The sequence below is a fragment of the Cynocephalus volans genome, chromosome 17, assembly GCF_027409185.1.
Source record: "Cynocephalus volans isolate mCynVol1 chromosome 17, mCynVol1.pri, whole genome shotgun sequence".
In the NCBI taxonomy this organism is placed as follows: Eukaryota; Metazoa; Chordata; class Mammalia; order Dermoptera; family Cynocephalidae; genus Cynocephalus; species Cynocephalus volans.
This window is the reverse complement of record NC_084476.1, coordinates 4,415,389-4,434,684: the sequence shown is the minus strand read 5'-3', so window position 1 is coordinate 4,434,684 and position 19,296 is coordinate 4,415,389. Positions and strand designations below refer to the sequence as shown.

Below are 19,296 nucleotides of genomic sequence, written 5' to 3'. Positions count from 1 at the left end.
CAGCTGATGTGAGGTCTGGCTGCCCATCAGCTCCAGGCCCACCCTGGCCCAGAGCCCCTTCCTTCCCTGGGCAGCTCTGTTCCTTTTCAAAGCCATGTGTATTTGGCCTCACGTCTGTGTCCAGCTCTGGCCCAGCCCTCATGGGAACTGGGAGTATTGTGCATGTGCAGGACTTTATACTTTTGGAAGGATGTCACTTAAGATGCTCAGCGTGGAACTGAATGCATTTCTGGGTCTCAAGAAATACTGGCAGAATTAAACTGGTTTATGGCAACCTCCCGACTGGGCAGCTTAAAACACACTTAGCAGATGGGCAAACTGAGGCCCAGAGTGGGAATTGTCTGCTCAGGGTCCTACAGTGAGGCTGGGCGAGTCTAGATTAGAACCAATCTTGCTAGAACCCCGGGTTCCTGGAGGCCCAGGGGATGGCCTCCACCCTGCTGTGAAGGGTAACTGTGGAGACAAGTCTGCTCAGGGGGGTCCCGGTGGGAGGGCACTGGAGAGGGTGGGACTTGGACATGGGACCTAGGGATGAGTAAGCCGGACAGAGGAAGGACAGGGCTGGGCAGCAGAGGGTTGTCGGGGCAGTGGTGAGTGTCTCGCCAGGTGTGGGGGGCAGAGGCCCTCTCTTCGGGGGAAAGCTCGCTGGGAAAGCAGCTAAGCATGGAAGTCTGGCTCTGCGCCCTCCCTCCCACACACCTGCTTGCACGGCGTGCTGGACCTGGGGCTAGGGATGGGAGAGCCTGCGTGTGGGCAGCTGTGCCTTTTATAGCCCCTACTATGTGCCAGGAGCTTGGGCTGCAGGCAGGCCCGGCAGACCAGACGGGATCTCCCTCTTGGAACGCTTAGCTTGGGGGCCGGGGCTGACATTCAAACAATCCCAAGACTTCTGAGCTCTCACTGTGCGGGGCAGTGAGCCAAGTCTGGCGTAGTTAACTCACTCACGCCCAGCAGCATCTCTACAAGGCAGGTATTACTGCTGTTGCCAAAAGATTTGAAATAGGCAAAGGGAGGTTAAATAACTGGTCTAAGATCACAAAGCCACAGAGTCAGAGATGAGTCCGGACCCAGGCAGACTGGCTTCTGGGTCTGTGGTCCTAGCCACAGAGCCACACCCCTTCCCTGACAAGTCTGTGCCTGCTGACTGCGGTGAGGGCCGAGTGGGTGGCCTAGAGCCACCCCAGTCCACGAGAGATGAGTGTTAAATGCTCAGGAATCTTGTGAGGTGCTTGCTAATTAAATAATTAAGGTACATAAAACTACATTTTAAAAAATTATGTTTAAAACAAAATCATTATTTCCACATCCTTTTACTGCTGTTGCTACTTTATCTGCATGGCAGAAAGACTGAGCAGGTGTGCTCCTGCCTCTCCTCCCAACCTTGTGTCCAGTGACCACACGTGGGCAGGTTGACGTTGGCAAGGTGGAGCGTTTACACCATGGAAACAGGCCAGCACTGCACATCAGAGCTCCTCTCTGTACCCCCAAAGAACCTGCTGGTAAACACTCCCCAGAGTGCTGCTGGCTGTCAGGTGGAGTCAGGATCTTCAGGGACCCGTAAGACGCCATGGGGTCAGGGGGGAGGGCGCAGGTGGGTGCTGGCCTGCAGGAGTAGACGCGGGTGGACTCCACCCCTCCCGTAGGAGCCAGTGACATGTGCATTGCCCCAGCAGACCCTCAGTCTCTGAGAGCTCCTCCTTGCCTGGAGAGCTTCTCTCTCTTAGGGCTTATTAAAATCTCCCTCCTGCAGTAGCCCTTCTTCCCTCCTCAGCACCCCAGACCCTCCCTCCTGTTTTCGCTTGGAGGGCTCTGTGGCTGTCTCTCCATTTGGCTGGGGGCCTCGGTGACAGGCTCTGAGCTGCTTATAATGCTCCCTATCGACCTCGGCCTGGGACCTGGCATTTAGGAGGGGCTCGGCGGAGTTGTCAGGTGCCACTTGCAGCTGTCCTACTCTCTCACACACAGCTTTGGAATGTAGCAAGCCTTTAAAGTCAACGTGGTGTTGTGATAAGATGGGGTTTAAAGGTAATGATGGTGCTGGTCGGAGGCACTTAGGCTGCCGGGGCTCCGGTGATTGCCCCAGGCCCCCGGGTGGTTAGTGGCAAAGCAGGACTGAAGCTCGTTGACTCCAGTGTGTTTAAGGTCCCTGTTGTCCATGGCGTCCCTTGAAGGGCTGGGGCAGGTACCGATGAGCCATGGGTCAGCCTCTGGGGCAGCATAGGGTGCTTCGGCAGGGCCCAGGTGAGCTGCACACACCTGGGGGGGGGGCCAGCCCTTAGCCTCCCCCTTGCACCAGGAGCTCAGGAGGTGACACCAGCCACCCAGCGTAGGGACTTCCAGCTGGGCCTCACTCCTTCCCTGGTGATGCTGCATCCACTGAGGGCTTTGCTGTGCCCAGTGACAGGCCGGCAGTGGCTCACTGTCATCTGTTTGCTTCCAGGTTACTCACTGGTGACCCACATCCCAGCTGGCGCCCGGGACATCCAGATCGTGGAGAGGAAGAAGTCGGCTGATGTGCTGGGTGCGTAAGCGAGGCCTGGGCAGCTGCCTCACATGAGCCTTGGTTCTGCAAGTGTGGGGCAGCGGTCATGGGCAGAGAGTGGGCACTGGACCCTGGATCCATCCCTTCAGGAGAGGGGTGAGGGGTGTGGGCATGGCCCCAGGAGACAGAACTCGAGCTGGCTGTGTGGAGGGAGTGTGGGGAGGACCTTGTACTCGGTGCTGCTGGACTGCAGAGGGGGTTGCGACGGTCACTAGAGAGCCTGGCCAGGGCAGAAGCTGGGGTACCACAGATGGGATCCCAGCAGGGAGTGAGGGTGAACCTGGGGAGGTGACAAGGTCACGGCAGAGCTGAGAAGAAGAGGGCGGCCAGTCCAAGGTCATGAGCAACAGAGAAGCAGAAGGAGGATCAAACCCAGGTCCAGGGCTGCATGCTGGTGTTCTTGCCACTGGACAGTCTGCACTGGCCAGGTGGACCTGGGAAGGGGAGTCCTCTAACTTGAGGATTCTGGAGTTGCTTGCACAGTGGCTGAGGCAGTGAGGCCTGGAATTGGTGACAATTTTTGGAAGGGCTCTCTGTGGAGCTGGAGCATTGCCCAGCAATGTCTGCAGCCCCAGGAGGTGGCTGAGGCCGCTCGGGCTGTGGTTGCAGTTGCTCGCACCTAAGAGCCACTCCACGCTTGGCCCTGCCCTGTGCAGGGCAGCCAGGGGGCCCAGGCTGCATAAGGGAAGCTGTTCTCGGACACTACCTGGGCTCACTCCTCCTACCTGCCTCACCGCCCCATGTCTCAGAGTGGCTGCGTGAGAGCCAGCACTGGAGGGGTGAAGCCCACCTCTCTACAGGGATGCTGCAAAGGGGGAGGCTTTGTGGAAGGTCCTCCAGCTGGAGCCCAGCCTTGGGCTCCCCTGCCCCTGGCCTGAAGCCCCCGAGCCTCAGCAGGTCTGCACACTGCAGGCTCCAGAATCCCCCACCGGAGAAGGAGAGCCAGGAGCCGGGCCTCTTGCCAGGCTGGTTACTTTGTTGCACTCTTGCTGGGAGAGCAGCAAGGCCAGGAAACACCGTGTTCTCTGAGCCAGCTCCTCAGCTCTTATTCTTGAAACAGACGCGGGGAAATACCAAGGGCAGCCTCGGAGCACTGGGAAAGCCACAGGAAGGAGGGTCCTTACTGTCAGGAAACAGGCTTTGCATAAGGACCTCAATTTAACCCTGGGCACATACCTGGGGCCGAGACAACTGGGCTCCAGCACGCTCCCCACCTTGCAGGACTTGGACTCTGATTTACTTTATCTTCTGCCCTTACTACGTTAAGGACATTTTCCAAGCAGACGCATCCAGCTTGTTGCGTCTGCCTGATAATAAATTAATTGCCCCGGCTCCTCTGTTGTATTGCATCAGGAACTTTGGAAGCTGACGCCTCTCCTCCCGGGGCCAGTTCCTGGAATTGGCTTGAAGGACACCCTCTGGAAGACAGAGTGTCCCTGAGTGCCGAGCCCGCCTCCTCCCTCTGTCTGTCCCCAGCCCTGGAGGCTCAGAGCGCCTCATCTGTCCCTGAGCAATCACACAGGCTCCAGGCAGTTGTTCCAGCCTCCAGGGGTGGTGGGGGTTTTTGTGCAGACCCTGTCTGTCCTGAGCTTCCACCAGGCCCTGGGAGTCCCACACCCGCCTCAGAGAGAGGGTGACTGAGAACGTGTCTGGGCCATCCTCTTGCCTGACTGGGCACCCTCAGCCATGCCTGGGTGGATGGATTGGTGGGGGGAATGGTCAGCATGGTCGTGCCAGTGCAGGAAGCAGGGTGCCATTGCTCTCATCAAGAGGATGGAGCTGGCCAGCTTGGGTGGTCCCCAGAAGGGCTAGTGGACAGCACACCGTGCCAGCTGCAGTGCCACTCAGTGTGGGAGCTGGAAGGGGCACTGAGGTCCCTCCTCATCGTCCGGGTGTCTCCCCCAGGTCACATGGCAGGTCTGCAGCAGGGCCAAGTGGGGTGGCGCAGTCCCATGCCTGCCGACGCCTGATGTCTGACGTGCCTGCAGCCACCAATTCTCCTGGAACAGACGGGCCGCTGGGTTGTGGCGCCAGCTCATCACTTTGCAGTCCCCCGCTCCTTCAAGGGCAGGACTGAGTGGGTCCCTAGCAGCTATTCTCAGTTGTCTAGACAAGTCCCCGGTTGTTTATTTTAGGCTGATAGAACAGGACATTCGCATCTCCTCAGCATTCACTGGCGGGGCCACAGGCGGGAGCGTCCGGCTCCCCTGTGATGGGGAGTTTCCTGTCTCTGGGGGACTTGAGGGCGGGTCATGGAGGGGAGGGCCCACCACGGTCCCCCGAGCATGTGGTGCCGGCTCCCCCTGCCCCTCTGTCCTCCCCCAGCCTGTCTGGCTCCTGTGACCGGGTGGCTTTGCCCTTCCAGCTCTTGCAGACGAAGCTGGCTCCTTCTTCTTCAATGGCAACTACAAGGTGGACAGTCCCAAGAACTTCAACATCGCGGGCACCGTGGTCAAGTACCGGCGGCCCATGGACATCTACGAGACTGGCATCGAATACATCGTGGCGCAGGGGCCCACCAACCAGGGCCTGAACGTCATGGTGCGTGGGCTGCAGGGTGCGGGTGTGGGGGCTGCTTCCCCAGAATCCAGCGAGAGGTGGAGGCTGTGACCAGCGACACCGCCCAGCAGCCCTGCTGTGTGTGTGCCTGGGGCAGCATCACCACTCTGCACAGGTTGGGCATCACTCACTCACTTATTCACTTGTTCATTCATTAATTCATGCCCTCATTCACTCATTCGCTCAAAGTTTAATTCATTCAATGAATGTCCCATTTACTCATTAATTCATTTACCCAAGCACTTGCTCACTCAGTCACACATTCTCTCACTTACTCATTCATTCATTCATGCATTCCCTCATTCACGCATACATTTATGCATTCACTCATCCATTCAATCATTTATGCATTCACTAATTCACTCATTCACGCATTCATTCATTCATTCATGCACCCACTCATGGTTCATTCATTCATGCATTCCCTCATTCACGCATACGTTTATGCATTCACTCATCCATTCAATCATGTATGCATTCACTCATTCACGCATGCATTCATTCATTCATTCATGCATCCACTCATCGTTCATTCATTCATGCATTATTCACGCTGTTATTAGCTCCCTTGAGGTAGACTGGGCTCCTGGCGTCATCCCCCGGTTGGAGGGGCTGTGTTGTAGGTCAGCGTACAGGAAACAGACTCTGAGATGGAGGTTTACATGCAGGGGGTTTGGGGGAGTGGCCTCAGGAGCAGCACTGATGAGGGAGTGAGGGGCACAGGCGTGGACAGAGGGAGATGCCGAGCTGCGATGCAGTCATAATTGTGAGATCAGCATCATTTCAAGTTGGGGCAGGGGCTTTGTGTAGTTTCTGCATGTCATTGCCCCTTGGGGGGGCATGGCCTTGGGAGAGGCAGCCTCCCTCCACTCGTCAAGGGAGATGCCCGGGGAGGGGCTTGGCTGTGAACCGTCAGTGGGTCCCCCTCCAGGCGGCTCGCTAACAGTGAGATCTGGGGGCACTCCGCAGCACCAGCCACCAGCCACCCCTGGCTCTGCGTGGACCCATGTGCTTTGTGCGATGGGTTTACCTTGGCAGCAAACAGCTCCTCTAGGATGCTGGCTGGCTGGTTTCCTTCCCAGGATCCGTGCAGGAGGGAGGTGAGCTGGATGGACTGCAGCTGGCCTGGGGGCTGCAGCTGATACACAGTTTCTGTCTTCAACTCCCTGTCCTAGACTCCCCTTCCCCTCGGCTGGCACTCTGCTAGCCCAGGTGGTTTACTTGATGAGTGACTTTGGTCTCCATGCCCTTCTCAATCCAAGGCTGCTGCCCTTGTCCAGTTGCCATCAAAATTGGGCAGTGGGATTCCCAGAGCCGATTCCCCACGGATCAGCAGGGCACCGAATGTATGCTTTGCCCCAGGGCCAAGCAGCACCCCTCCCTGCTCTTGATGGTCACAGCCAGTTGCCCCTGCCAGGAAGGCTACTCCTTCCCTTGCTGCTGGTCTCCTAGCACAGGTGCCAAACAGCCAGGTGACAGCTGTTGCTTAAAGTTTAATGAAACTCTTTTGGTGGAAATGTCCCTGCCCTGGGAATCTGCCTCTGATCCACAGATCCTAGAGCTGCAGGGCTGGGAAACACAAAATCCTCAAGTGGTCGCTGGGAATGATAGCCCCTGCTTCTCAGGCCCATAGAGTCTACCTAGTGAGGACGTTGCACCACGCTACAGTGACTGACTCAGGTGTGTCACATCTCAGGGGGACCGTGGCTTCACCCTCCCTTACTCTGAGGCTGGCAGTTTCTGGGTGATGCGGCATGCGATAGGTTCAGTGGATCCCATAGCTGTGTGCCCATGATGACGCCTCCTTTGCTATGAAATGGCTCCCTCCGTCCAAGGCAGTGTCATGTGCTGTGCTGTCTCAGTGGATCACGTACTCTGTGATCCCTTGGATGCTGGGGTTGGCTGAGGCCCTGTGGACAGGAAAAACAAGTTTAGAATAAGATTAGTCACTTCCACTTCCAGGAAACAAGGGGTCCCACTTAACTAAATTGCCATCTAGCAAGGGAGTGGTCTCCGCGAGAGATGGTGCTGTGTCATGGGCTAGTGTTGACGACGACGCTTGGACTTTCAGTAGTGGAAGTAACTAGTGCAGCCTTGGCGAGTGAGAAACCGTGCTAGGGATCACGCACAGTTTCCCTTCCTGCCACCATGGCTATTCTGTTCACGATGCCAGAGGCTAATCTATGTCAGCTGGCCAAGCCATTCTATCTGTTGCTTGGTTGTTTAGTGCCTCCCGCATGGGGGATGCTGCCTGGCATGTATTAACTCATGATACACAGACCCTCGCGTTTCACGCCTGCCCCCCTAGATCCAGACGTGAATGTCTCCTGCAGAATCTCCTCGTCCCCAACCTCCCGATCTTCTCCGCCCAGGCTCCTGACTCGTCTACCTAGCCATTTGCCACTGCCCAGGATTCAGCACAGATTCTGATCCTGGGCCACTCTCTTCCCCTTACAAATTGATTATCACGTTGCAGGCGCCACCTGCAGCCTTGGGAAGCCCTTCCATCACTGGCATGTTTTCATGGCTGTCCTGGACAGGCTATAGCAAAGCCGCTCCATTTCCAGCTTGCACCCTACACCAAGCAGCCCATCCCTGCACCGAGGTCAGCTGTTGTCCCCTCTCAGTTCATCAGGGCCGCCCCGTGCAGCCGCAGTGGTGGCCGAGACACGAGTGCAAGAGTCTTGCATGAGGGGTGTTTTGGTCACTTGCCAAGGCAGCTTTCTTGTGCTCTCCAGCCCTGATGGTGCCTGATCCTGGATGTAACATTCTGTCCCAAGATGGCTCTCTGCTGGGCCCTCCCAGTCATGGAACTTAGCGTAGTTGACGGAACTCATAATGCTGGACTATGGCTGCACGGGTCACCTGACGTCCTGTAGTCAAAGTGCTCTGTCTCTAGCAGGGACTGGTTTTGTGCCAGAGCTCTTTCTCACACGATGTGTATTTATCTGTGCAGATGGCATGACCTTGTGCCAGAACCCCAGAGGTCTGCATTGTGATTTTTTACCGGGGCTGCCAGGACTCTGTGTGCCATCTTCCCCACCCCAGACGTCCCTATTCCTGGAGGCTCTGCCACGTCCTATGGCCCACATGGCAGGCTGCTGGCACTGCAGCCTGGGCCTGCTGGAGAGCCCTTCTCCTTAGGACTCTACTCGATGTGGGCAGATTTTGCATCACTTAGTGTGTGGATAGGGCTGGTGTCCCCAGATGTGGCATATGCTGTCTTCCAAATTCTCCTTCATGGTGGAGGGTACGTGACAAGTCCCCCTTTACTCTCAAGGGGGCTTCCTAGCCCACCTTGACTACTGAACCCTGACATCTTCACTGATGTGGGGGGTGAGTGGAGCCTCTGGCCCTCTGGAATACACGGGCTTTACCACGGCCACCAGTGCCCCTTCTTGCTCATCTGGTGTGATGAATGTGATGCCATCAATATAGAGGACCGAGGCAGTCTTCTGTAGGACTGTGCTGTGACTGGTTGTGGGAGAAGTAACGTATCCCTGGGTCAAAACTGTAAATGCATCAAAATGGTCAGAGCTGTCGTCCATCCCATGCAAATTAAAGCTGCTTCTGGTCCTGTTAGGGAGAGGAAAGAACGTATTTGCCAGATCAGCGGCTTCATAGGATCAACCCAAGGCCATGTCACCCACTCTAGAGAAGATGCTGTGTCTGTCCCGGGCTGCAGTGGGGCTGCTGACTGGTTGAGAGTGTGGCACTCAGCTGTGCAGAGCTGCTCGGCGGCTCTCTGACGGCAGGTCCTTTGGGATCTGTCTTGTTATTGTAGGGGCCAAGTTGTTGGACTAAATGCAGGATCTGATGGGTTCACCACTCCTGTGTCCTTTAGGTCACTAAGTGTGCCACTAGTCTCTGTGCTTCCCCCAGGATGCAGAACTATTTTGGGTTTACTCTCTTGGATGGAGTCTCAGCTCTCTCCACTGTGATAGTTGTCACCCCACGGGTCAAGGAGCCCCATGAGGGTTCTGCCAATTACCGATCATGCACCTGGGGACTGGGTGAGGCTGTGGACCCTGGAGATGTCCCGTGAGCCAGACCCGACCCACACTCTAGTCCTGGCTCATCACCCGCAAGCTCTCACAGTAACGGGGGTGGGGGACAGTGATGGGGCTTTGGGTCCCCCATTAACAATGACAACTTGGACCCACTTCCTCGGTGAACAGTTAACCATATAAACTAGTTACTTTGGCTGTTGGCCCTTTGGGGGAGTGTGGGGGGAATCATTACCATATAAACTTGTGGATCCTTCCTGGAGACCTGGCTGTTCCATCACTCAGTGGACTCTGGGTCTCAAAACTGGCTCAGGAAATTGGGCAAAGGCCTGTGACGTTTTATGGGACAGCTGCCCTCTGCTTCCTGATCCTTCACTCTGTACAGACTGAGTAGTGCCTTTTATGGGCCCGTCTATTTGTCACCTGGGGGTACTTTGTTTACCAGCCACGTCTGGCGGTCTCTGTGGGTCAGGCCCCGGCTACCCTGCCAACACGGCTTCTTTCCACAGTGCTTGAGCCCACCTTGCTGTGGGCTTTTGCCATCTGCCTTTATTGTTTTGGGATCCGGTCATCTCCATGGCTATTGGGGAGCCTGGTTCTGTAATATCATCTCCTGCCACCAGCGCTGCTGTGAGGGCACCCAACACCTTCCCTCCGAATGACATGGGTGCCCCTTTACCCCCTCATCTCTTCCCACTCTGGAGAGTGGGATGTCCTGCAGCCCCGCCCCCTCTGCAGAAAGTAGTCACTGGTGGACTCTGCAGCCTTTGGACCGCTCTTCTGTCACCTGCCACAGCAGGTCCAGCATTTGTGCTTCTCCTGGGGTCGGCCTTTTCTCCATGTTTCTGAGAGCCTCCCAGTAGCACGTTGGCATTCTCCCGGCGCTCTGTCCAGCACGCTGACCCTCCATGGCGAGGGAATGCCTGCGGCCCCTGTCAGCCGGAGCTGCACTTCCACAGGCGTGGGGTCCTTCCTCCCAGGATTCCCCTGACTGGGTGAGAAGGTGACTTACCCGAACTATTGGTCCGGTGACCAGTCCCTAAGGGGCCCAAGGAGTCACGAGGGCAGAGATCTCTGCATCTTCAGGCAAGGGGAAATGCCCGCTTTAGCAGGGAGGACAGGCCACCTTTTCAGGCCCAGAAGATTCAGGGAAATCAGAGATTTTAAATTTTTCAAGTGTACTGAGTCGATGCCTGCACCCGTAGTCTCAGGGCCCCACTTTTCTGGTTGGATTCTGTCCTTGGCCATGCGGGCCCAGCAGGTGGAGAATCGCCCTTCAGGGAGCTCTTCCGCCCTTGGGCCTGGATGTGCAGGCCTCCTCCCCGGTGGCCAAGCCGGCCTGGGCTCCGCCTTCCGCAGGGGTCGGGTGGCGTTCCTCACCCCACCTCCCGCTGTCTTTCCCAGCGCTGGATCACGCAGCTCAGCCGCCTCTCAAGGCCCTGAGACGTCGCCCCTGTGGGGCACTCGCTTGTGCTGCACCCCTGCCCCCGGCTCTCAGCGCTCTGCGCTCCCCCAGGGGTGGGCTCTCTGCACCCCTGCTGTCCCGATCCTGCTCCACAGGCCCGTGTGAGAGTCTGCTTCCTAGGACTGCCCTGACCCCCGCTATTCTAGGTTGAATCCCCGGAGAAGACTCTGAAGACTCCCAGGGAGGGTGGCAGGGGTCTGCGCAGAAGGCTGGGCTGCCCTGCTCGGGAGCTGCTGGAGCCCTGGAGCCGGCCGACCCTCAGGCTTGTCCTGAACTGAGGCAGGGCCTGGCCTGGGGGGCTCTGGGGGGCAGTGGTGGGAACGTGCACCACTGTCACTCAGGACTTCGGCACAGGGGGATGATTGGTGGCAGGTGGGGTTTTGGTTGGCTTCACTACTTAAAAAAAGTTCTCAGTCTGGCTAGTTAGCTCCTTTGGTTAGAGCAAAGCCTTGTAACACCACAGTCAAGGGTTCAGATCCCTGTACCGGCCAGCCACCAAAAGAAAAAAAAATTCTCTGTGCACAGTGTGCCCCTTCTTGCCTGATCCCAGGTGGGCCCCTTGGTGTGCCCAGTTCACAGTCTGGGGCAGCCGTAGCCTGGGCGAGGTGGGATCCCTGGGAGGGGCTCTGCAGGTGGGCGAGGAAGGGATGGTCCCCACTTCTCCCTCCCCAGGTATGGAACCAGAACGGCAAAAGCCCCTCCATCACCTTCGAGTACACGCTGCTGCAGCCACCGCACACGCACCGCATCCAGCCCATGTACTACAGCTTCTCGGAGCCCACCTCCGAGAGCGCCGAGAGCCAGGAGCTGGACGGGACTGGGCTGCTGGACCTCATCCAGCACAATGGCTCCCTCTACGGCCCGGCCTCCTCAGAGCGGCTGGGCCTGGAAAACCGGCTATTCGGCCACCCTGGCCCAGAGATAGAGCTGGGCCTGAGCAAGGGCCCGGAGACCAACGAGGTGTGCGAGCAGGCCAGCGGCGGGGCCTGCGAGGGGCCCCCCAGGGGCAAGGGCTTCCGAGGTAACCAAGAGGAGGGAAGAGGGGGTGTGGTGGTGGGGCAGGGGCATCCCAGGGAGAGGGGCTTTGGGTAAGGGGTCTTCAGTGCCCCCTGAAGTCTGTCTGCAGAGGAGGTGGGTAAGAGGTGCTGGTTGCTTGCAGGTTTGCTCCTGCTAAGGCCACTTGACAGGTGGGGAGACTGAGACTTAGAGGCAGTGACTTGACCAAGTCACAAAGCCCACCATGGAGGAGCTGGGAGTCCAGCACAGATGGTCTGGCCCTGGCCTGCTCCCTCACTCAGTGGAGTGCCCTGCCCTGCCTGGGCTTGGGGACAGCAGGGAGCTAGGGCCGCTGCCATAAGGCATCTCCTCTGGGTCTGTGTCTCTCTCTGTGTCCTCTCTTCTCATAAGGACACCAGTCGCTGGATTTAGGGCCCATCCTAAATACATGATGATTTCATCTCAAGATCCTGAAGTAATGACATCTAAAGGACCCTATTTGTAAAAAAGATCACATTCTGAGGTTCCAAGATAGACATGAATTTGGGGAACCCTCTTCAAACCACTGCAGAGGCTGATCAGATCCCCCTCTGCAAGCGACTGTGCAGCCGGCCTGCGTGCCTCCACTCGATGATCCTGGCCAGATCGAGGCCTTCCATGGAGCAGGAACCTGCTTCTGGGAGCTTCCTAGCTCCGCTCCTTGTTCCACCCCCATTTGTCCCGTCCCCTTCCCCAGGGCAGCCCTTGCCCCCAGAGCAAAGGAGCCCTTGAGCTGAGCCACCTGTCTCCCCTGCAGACCGCAACGCCACCAGGACGGCTCTCATGGGGGACAAAGAAGACCAAGAGGTGGACGCCCATTTCACCTCCCAGGAGTTCCTCCCAGCCAACGCCATCTCTGACCAGCTCCTGGGCACAGGCTCTGACTCGAAGGAGTTCAGCCTCAATGAGACCGTGAACAGCATCTTCGCACAGGGTGTCCCGAGGAGCCCCCCGGCTGGGAGCCTCTATGTGGACTATGAGGAGGACAAGGGAATGGCGGCTTCCCTGCTCAACGGGTCCTTCCTGGAGCTGAGCAGTGACAGGGTTACCAACACCTCCTCTGAGGCCTCTTTCCCCAACGTCAATGCCAGCGTCCCCACCAGCAACAGGACTCACAAGGCCAGGTAGGAGGCGCGGCTGCTGCCCTGTCGTGTCCGGGGCCCTCTGGGGTGGGGTGGAGCCAAGGCCCAGGTGGTACGTGGGGCCTCACTACGGTGTCTCTGGAGGTAAGCAGGAGAGAGCCACACCTTCCCAGGGTCCCCACCCACCACCCCGTGGCTCCAAGCGTGAGGTCAGAGGCCTGGACTGCAGGGTGTCCCCCCCCAGAAGTTAGGTGCCTGGGTTAAGGGCCGAGCTGCATGCTGACATGTGGAGCTGATGCAGGACCAGGAAGCTAGCAGCTCTGCGTCCCACCCATGAGCCTGGGAAGGGCTCAGCCCCTCACGTGCATGGAGACATGCACTCGGCATGACGACCCTTAGTGTCAGCGACAGCTATTGGGGGCTTAGAGTGGGTAAGTGACGTACTCAAGGTCACAGAGTCTGAGGCTTTGGGATCCCTGGGGTCTAAGTCTGGACAGTCATTGAACACATGGCTGTCAGGCATGAGGGGGACACTCCAGGCAGCTACCTGAGTGTGGAGCGGCCCAGCACCAACCTTTACCACAGACTAGACAGAAGAGTGGGGAAGGGTCTGGCGGTTCCTCAGCTAGGGGCCAGACCCTGGAATCAGGGATTAGGAACAAGGCTGGGGCTGCAGCTCAGATGGGCCTGTGAGAGTCCACGTGGGACCAGGCCTCCAGAGCCAAGAGCACAGCAGGGGACATGTGGACAGTTATATCTGAGGACACCTGGACATTCATAGCTGGGGACACCTGGATAGTCATGGCTGGAGACATCTCCTGGGCAGTCATAGCTGGGAACACTTGGGTAGTCATAGCTGGGGACACCTGGATAGTCATGGCTGGGGACACCTGAGGAGTCATAGCTGTGGACACTTGGAGAATCATGGCTGGGGACACCTGGATAGTCATGGCTGGGGGCACCTATATAGTCATAGCTGGGGACATGGCAGTCATGGCCTGCTCAAGTATACACTGGCTCCCAGGTCAGGGTTATGGCACGAGCTTTCAGATCCTTAAGCCACATTTTAGATTCTCTCCTGCCCCATTGCAGTTGAGTCTTAGCACATGGGGACATATTAGATTTCCAGCGCCTTTCTAGGGGCACAACTTTGAATGGATCAAATAGGACATCAGCACTCAGAAAGTCCCCATCAGCACTCAGAAAGTCCCCAACCTGGTGAGATGTGGGTGCCCCCCCAGCCAGCCTGCCTTCAAAGGATGCTGCCGCGCAGGGCCCAAAGATGGTCTGGAGAGATAAAGGCCTGAGGGAGGCTGTGGGGGAAACTCCCAGGCCAAAATAGCCACGTCTCAGTCGAGTTGTCCAAACACAGGAAGTCGTGTCTGCTCGGAGAGAAGGCAAAATCAAAGGGCAGCCCAGAGAGGAAAGGCTATTTTCAACTTCCCAGCAAAGCTTAAAGACAGTCAAGGGAGAGGCCCTGCCACCAGACTCCAGCTTCGGGATCAAGCGTCTGGGACACAGAGGTGCAGAGTCCCTCTGCAGCCTGGCGGGAAAGAAAAGAGAGCAGCACTTTCTGGTTCAATGACAAACAACACAGTCACTTCAGAGCTTCTCCTGCCGGGGGACTGTGAGCCTGCGTCTGGCCAGGCAGCTGGGCAAAGGACCCTGAGTGGTGGCAGCGATTTGGAGGATCCCAGCGACTCCGCAGCCGTCAGCCCGAGTCTGGAAGTTCCGACTTTCCCAGCCGAGAGGGGCAGTGTCCTCCTTCCAGACAGAGGCCCTCGGAGGGCTGGCGCTTCCGTGATCCCTGGGTGTTCTGCTCAGTGCTACTCCCAAGAAGGGACCTCTCGGGCGTTGCAATGTCGTGCAAATACAGGCAGGGTCTTGTTCAGGAGTTGCGGAGGCTGTGCCCACACGTGCGGCCTGCTGCGGAGAGAGAAGTGGAGCGGCCCCCCCAGAAATCCCTCTGGTGCTGAAAATGCAAAGGGTTATTCTGAACTGGGCCGCCCTCTGGACTGAGCATGAGTCACGCTGCCTCCTGGCTCCAGAGCGTGTAATTAGATAAAGACGGCGGGGCCTCTTGTGGGCGGGCGGAGGGCATGGATGGGGTCTTTTCATCTCTTTTTGTTCTTGGGGAGGATTTAAAGCTGTTGAAAGCGGGGCGTGGGACCAATCAGCACACTTCAGTGTTTTCTGAATCAAGCATTAGGGACTGGATTCCGGGTTCCTCCTCCCCGGAGAGGGTTTGCTCCAGCCAGGCTCTCCGTGGATCCCACTGGGGCAGCTCTGCAGGTTTCCACGGATCCTTTGTTCTGAGATGACAGGGTCTTGGACCCCCACCCCCATGTTTAGTTTCTTCTCATTTTTAAAGAGGAGGAAGGGAGGACCACCCCTTCCCCCTGAAACCTGTGAAGGAGCGGGAACAGAATCCCGGTTTAAAGCCACCAGGTGAGGGGGCCCAGGCAGCTTTGAACAGATGATGACACCCGCCTCTGCCACCAGCGACCACCCTCCCTACGGAACCATATCAGTACGTTCATTACTTCAGCCCCTGCTGGTAGATCATTTTCTGGGTTCTCAGATGGGCTGGAAGAGCAACGTTCATCCGTGGAGCTGGGATCCCCCTGGGAAATACAAGCCAGTGCAAGCAAATCCCCATGGCACTTTTTATCCACTTGACTATCAAACTGTAAACTCCCAGTTCAATCCACACCGATGTCGCTACCACAGAATCAATTAGAAAGGCTTTTAGAATGTAATGTCCCGTGACACTGTAAGCCTGACCACTGAGGTGGCAGAGGCACCGGGAAGGCACCTGTGAGTTGGCCCAGATTCAAGCCCCGTGAAGGGCACCAGCGCATCAACCAGCCCCTCAGGGTGCAAAGGAAAGCGGGCTTGGGCGTGTGGCCTCCTGCAGCACCCAGTTTGAAAGGGAAACCGGGTGACCTGCCATCAGCTGGCCCAGCTCGCCATCTCCCCTTCTCTGGCTCTGGGAGTCACAGGACTCCAGGGCAGTGTTGAAGCATCGGCGGTCGGTCTTGGGGCAGATGTCCCGGGAGCTGTCACCACAGCCTGGGAGCCTCCTTCCCCTGCTGAGTCCAAAATGAGCCTGCATGTTGAACACTGAGGTCGGGCCCGGGCACACCAACTAGTTCAAAGAAGCAAACAGTCCTAACAATGGTTGGCTTTGGCTGCCCACGTTCTGGCCAAGAATCATAGCTGGTGGCTGGCTGGAGCCCAGCATGCCTTCCCCCTCCGGCGGGTCTGTGCAGACTTCGCCGACCTGAGCTTCAACGTGGGATGTGGCCACCCTCCCCTCATCTGCAGCTGAGCTTTTCTATTTTGAAAATTGGAGGCCGGATGGCTAGTGTCCCCATTCAGTCAGAATCCCAGCTGAGGGAGGCAGTAGGAGAGAATTCTGGAACATTCTCAGCACATAAGATGCCTTCTGAGGTCCCTTCTGGCTGGGAAGAGGGATGCACCAGCCGGCGTGGGAAGATAATGGTGGGGAGCCCAAGTGTGTCGAGGGAGCAACCACCATGCTGGGGAGCCCCAAATTCTTCATCCCCCCACCCCCCCAAAGGAGCCTGGGTGGCATCAACACAGTGCACTCAGCCTGAGTCACAGAAATGGGAGCAATGCCAAAGCCCATCCAATCCTAAAATGCGTCTCCCTGTGACGGCTTCATCCCCTTCTGTTTCAGACGGTGGAAACTCTGACCCTAACAGGTGAGGATTCCTCCTGGGCCAAGACAGGTGTGTTGCTAAGGAGAACACACCCTCTGAGAAAGCCCACGCACTGAGAACCGGAGCCCACCATGAGCCCCGCGGTTTCTCATGGCCTCCTCTGCTTTCAGGACCAGGCCCAAGGCCCGCAAGCCAGCCATAAGCCCGGCGGACATGTACCGGTGGAAGCTGTCATCCCACGAGCCCTGCAGTGCCACCTGCACCACAGGTACTGGCCACGGGTGCTTGCGCAGCACCCACTCTGAGCCCAGCTCCATGGGAATGTGGGTTGGGGCTGTGGGGCCCACGCACTTGCTCATAGCCCCGAGCTGTCCTCAGGGAGCAGTCTGGTGGCCTCCTGATCTAGGGGGTCAGTGTGGCATGACAGGGCTCAGGTGGCAGATAAAGGCATCCTGGTCCCATGGTGTGCCGGGCCACATGCGGTCAGGCCCAGCCCCAGGGGGTCATGCAGGCCATCCCAACTCTCCCTCGTCTGTTGCCATTTATAGTGTATCTTGTTAGGACAATGTCCTTTTGGTTAAAAATGAGAAGTCTTGGGTGGTGAAGACTTTACTTTTGTATACAGCAAACACAGGAAGCGGAAATAGCCCCTAGGATCTGTGACTGAGGGCATCAGTCAGGTTCTAGAGCCTCATCATCAGGGGAGGATCTAGGAGGGGACAGAGACCCCCTTGGAGGTGCCGGACAGACAGACCCACGTAGTTAGTAAGTTCTAAGCTGGGATTTGAACCTGCATCTCTTTGCTAACACGGCCAGCCACCACCGCATTGAGAACGCTGGTGCTGGCACCAGTGGCTGGGGCGTCCCTCCCCGGGGAGACACTGCAAGGTCAGAAGTCAGAACCAGGACCAGGACACAGGTGCATTGGCAGGGGATAAAACGTAGGGAGGGCCTGACTGTCAGCTCTGAGGTCACACTTTGTCTATACTTGGGAATTCATGTTCAGGTTTAGACAACACCAGGCTGCCCCTCAGAATGTGTCATGCTCCTGGCCCTTCCCCACCATCCCCCAAGTGGCCAGGGCTCTGGATGCCCTCGCAGTCTCTGGCCAGTGAGGCGCCAGGTGGCCTGAGCTGGTGGTGCCCCCTCCAGTACATGTGGTGTGTCAGGAGATGGGACCTCAAGAGGGAGGATCGAGGGCCCTGCTGGCTCTGAACGGCCACCGGCCTTTGGCTCTGCTCAGTTCTGTTGGGCTGGTGAAGGGATCGCTCCTCCTGTTACCAGAGCTGCTGCAGAGGGCTCAGGGTGGGGGACGTGCTGAGTCCAGCCCTGCACCTGCCATTCTGGAGGGGAAAGAGCAAGCTCTGGGGGCGGGTGATGGTGCTTGAGTTGCACTGTCTACTGGGCCACACCACGTGTCTGGAGCAAATCGCTTCTCCCCCAGCCTCAGTTTCCCAGCTGTGAAATGGGATGTGTGCTTATGTTGAAGGTGGTTGTGAGGATTGACATGATACAAAAAATAACCTGTCATAGTCAATGCTCAACAAACAGGCGCCATTGCTATGGCTGTTGCTGCCACCTGCCTGACGCCAGGCTGCGGCATCGTGCATACCCGGGAGCCACTGTGCACTGGTTGCAGGGCCCACCCACCACAGGGCTGGCCCTGAGGGGAGCTGAGCATGACTGGGGGGTATGGGGGAGGCACTTTGCCAGAGCCCACGGAAACTGGCGTGGACCTGCCCTGAGCTCTTCCACGTGTCCTGGCCTTGGGACCCCACGTGTGCTGGGTTGTCGCAAAGTGTCTAGAAGCATCTCCAATTTCTCCCAGACACATCATTGGCTGGGAGGTGACATCACCTGAGATGTCACCAGGGCAAGGGGCCTGATGGACAACCCCCAGCGGAAGATGTCCCCAGGGAGGACACGGCAGCATCTCCCAACACCCTAGGAATGGCCAGCGAGCGGGGAGGATGGGGTCTGCTCCATGTGGCCCAAGGTGCAAAGTAAATGAAGGACAAAGAACATAAGAAAGACGGATTTTGGCTCTGGTCAAAGGAAGAGCTCTGTTTAGACGAGGCTGTTCACCTAACGTGAACATGAGTCGCCCGTGAGACGGGAATCCCTGTCGTCACAGGAGGTGCCAGGCTGCCGCCGCATGCCTGCCCACGTCCCTCCCAGGGCAGCCTCCCGCCACCAAGCCCAGGCTTCACCCACTCTCAGTGCTCAACTGCGATGCTCGTGGCTGCAACTACTCTGCAAATTCCATTTTGTGGGGTGCTGAGGGGTTTGCAAACCTTACGTGGCCCACGTTGCCTGTGCAAATGCCCGGTGAAGGGCCCTACTCCCCACCCTGTGCCTTGCCAGGAGCCCCTGCCAGAGGCTGCTGGATCGGGTGCATCTCCACACCCCAGGCTCCAGCCACGGTAGGAACCTTGTTCCTTTTTCTTTAGAGACATTCTCATGAAGCGGTAGCAGTGCAGGTGACTTGGTGTGGCCTCAGCTTGGGTCACAGGCAGGGATCTTCAGACTGTCCCTCAGCCCCTCCAGGGCACGGCAGTGAGGGGAGCGCAGGGAGCCTGCCGGGGCCGTTCCACATGCTGGGGCTGCTCACTCACCTGTGTTGGAAGGAAGGGCTCCAGGCTAAGGAGTTTTGAAAAACAGTTTTCAAGAGTGGCTTTAACGAAGAGGGTGTCCAGAAAACCTATAGCTTGATTCTCACAGCCTCTGGAAGGCCCCCACTTTGGGGATGAGAAGCTGAGGCCTGAGGAACTTGTTCACGGCACCCACCAGGGAGACCCTGAGCTGGGACGATTTACAGGCTCTCTGGACAGGACCCACCGTGTTTCCACTTGATGACGAGGCACTTGGTGGGGGTCTGCAAGTCCCCAACCCCCCACCTCCCTGGGCCCCAGAGCTGATA

General features: G+C 57.6%; 1 protein-coding gene across 1 annotated transcript in view; it reads left to right on the top strand.

Moving 5' to 3' along the window:
- Positions 1 to 19,296, top strand: part of ADAMTSL2 (ADAMTS like 2) — a 32,246-nt gene that overhangs the window by 4,200 nt on the left and 8,750 nt on the right. Inside the window, exons 7-11 of the mRNA XM_063082577.1 lie at positions 2,441 to 2,521; positions 4,908 to 5,083; positions 11,246 to 11,594; positions 12,366 to 12,732; positions 16,547 to 16,644. Of these exons, the coding sequence (XP_062938647.1) occupies positions 2,441 to 2,521; positions 4,908 to 5,083; positions 11,246 to 11,594; positions 12,366 to 12,732; positions 16,547 to 16,644 (1,071 nt within the window). The remainder of the gene's footprint in view (positions 1 to 2,440; positions 2,522 to 4,907; positions 5,084 to 11,245; positions 11,595 to 12,365; positions 12,733 to 16,546; positions 16,645 to 19,296) is intronic.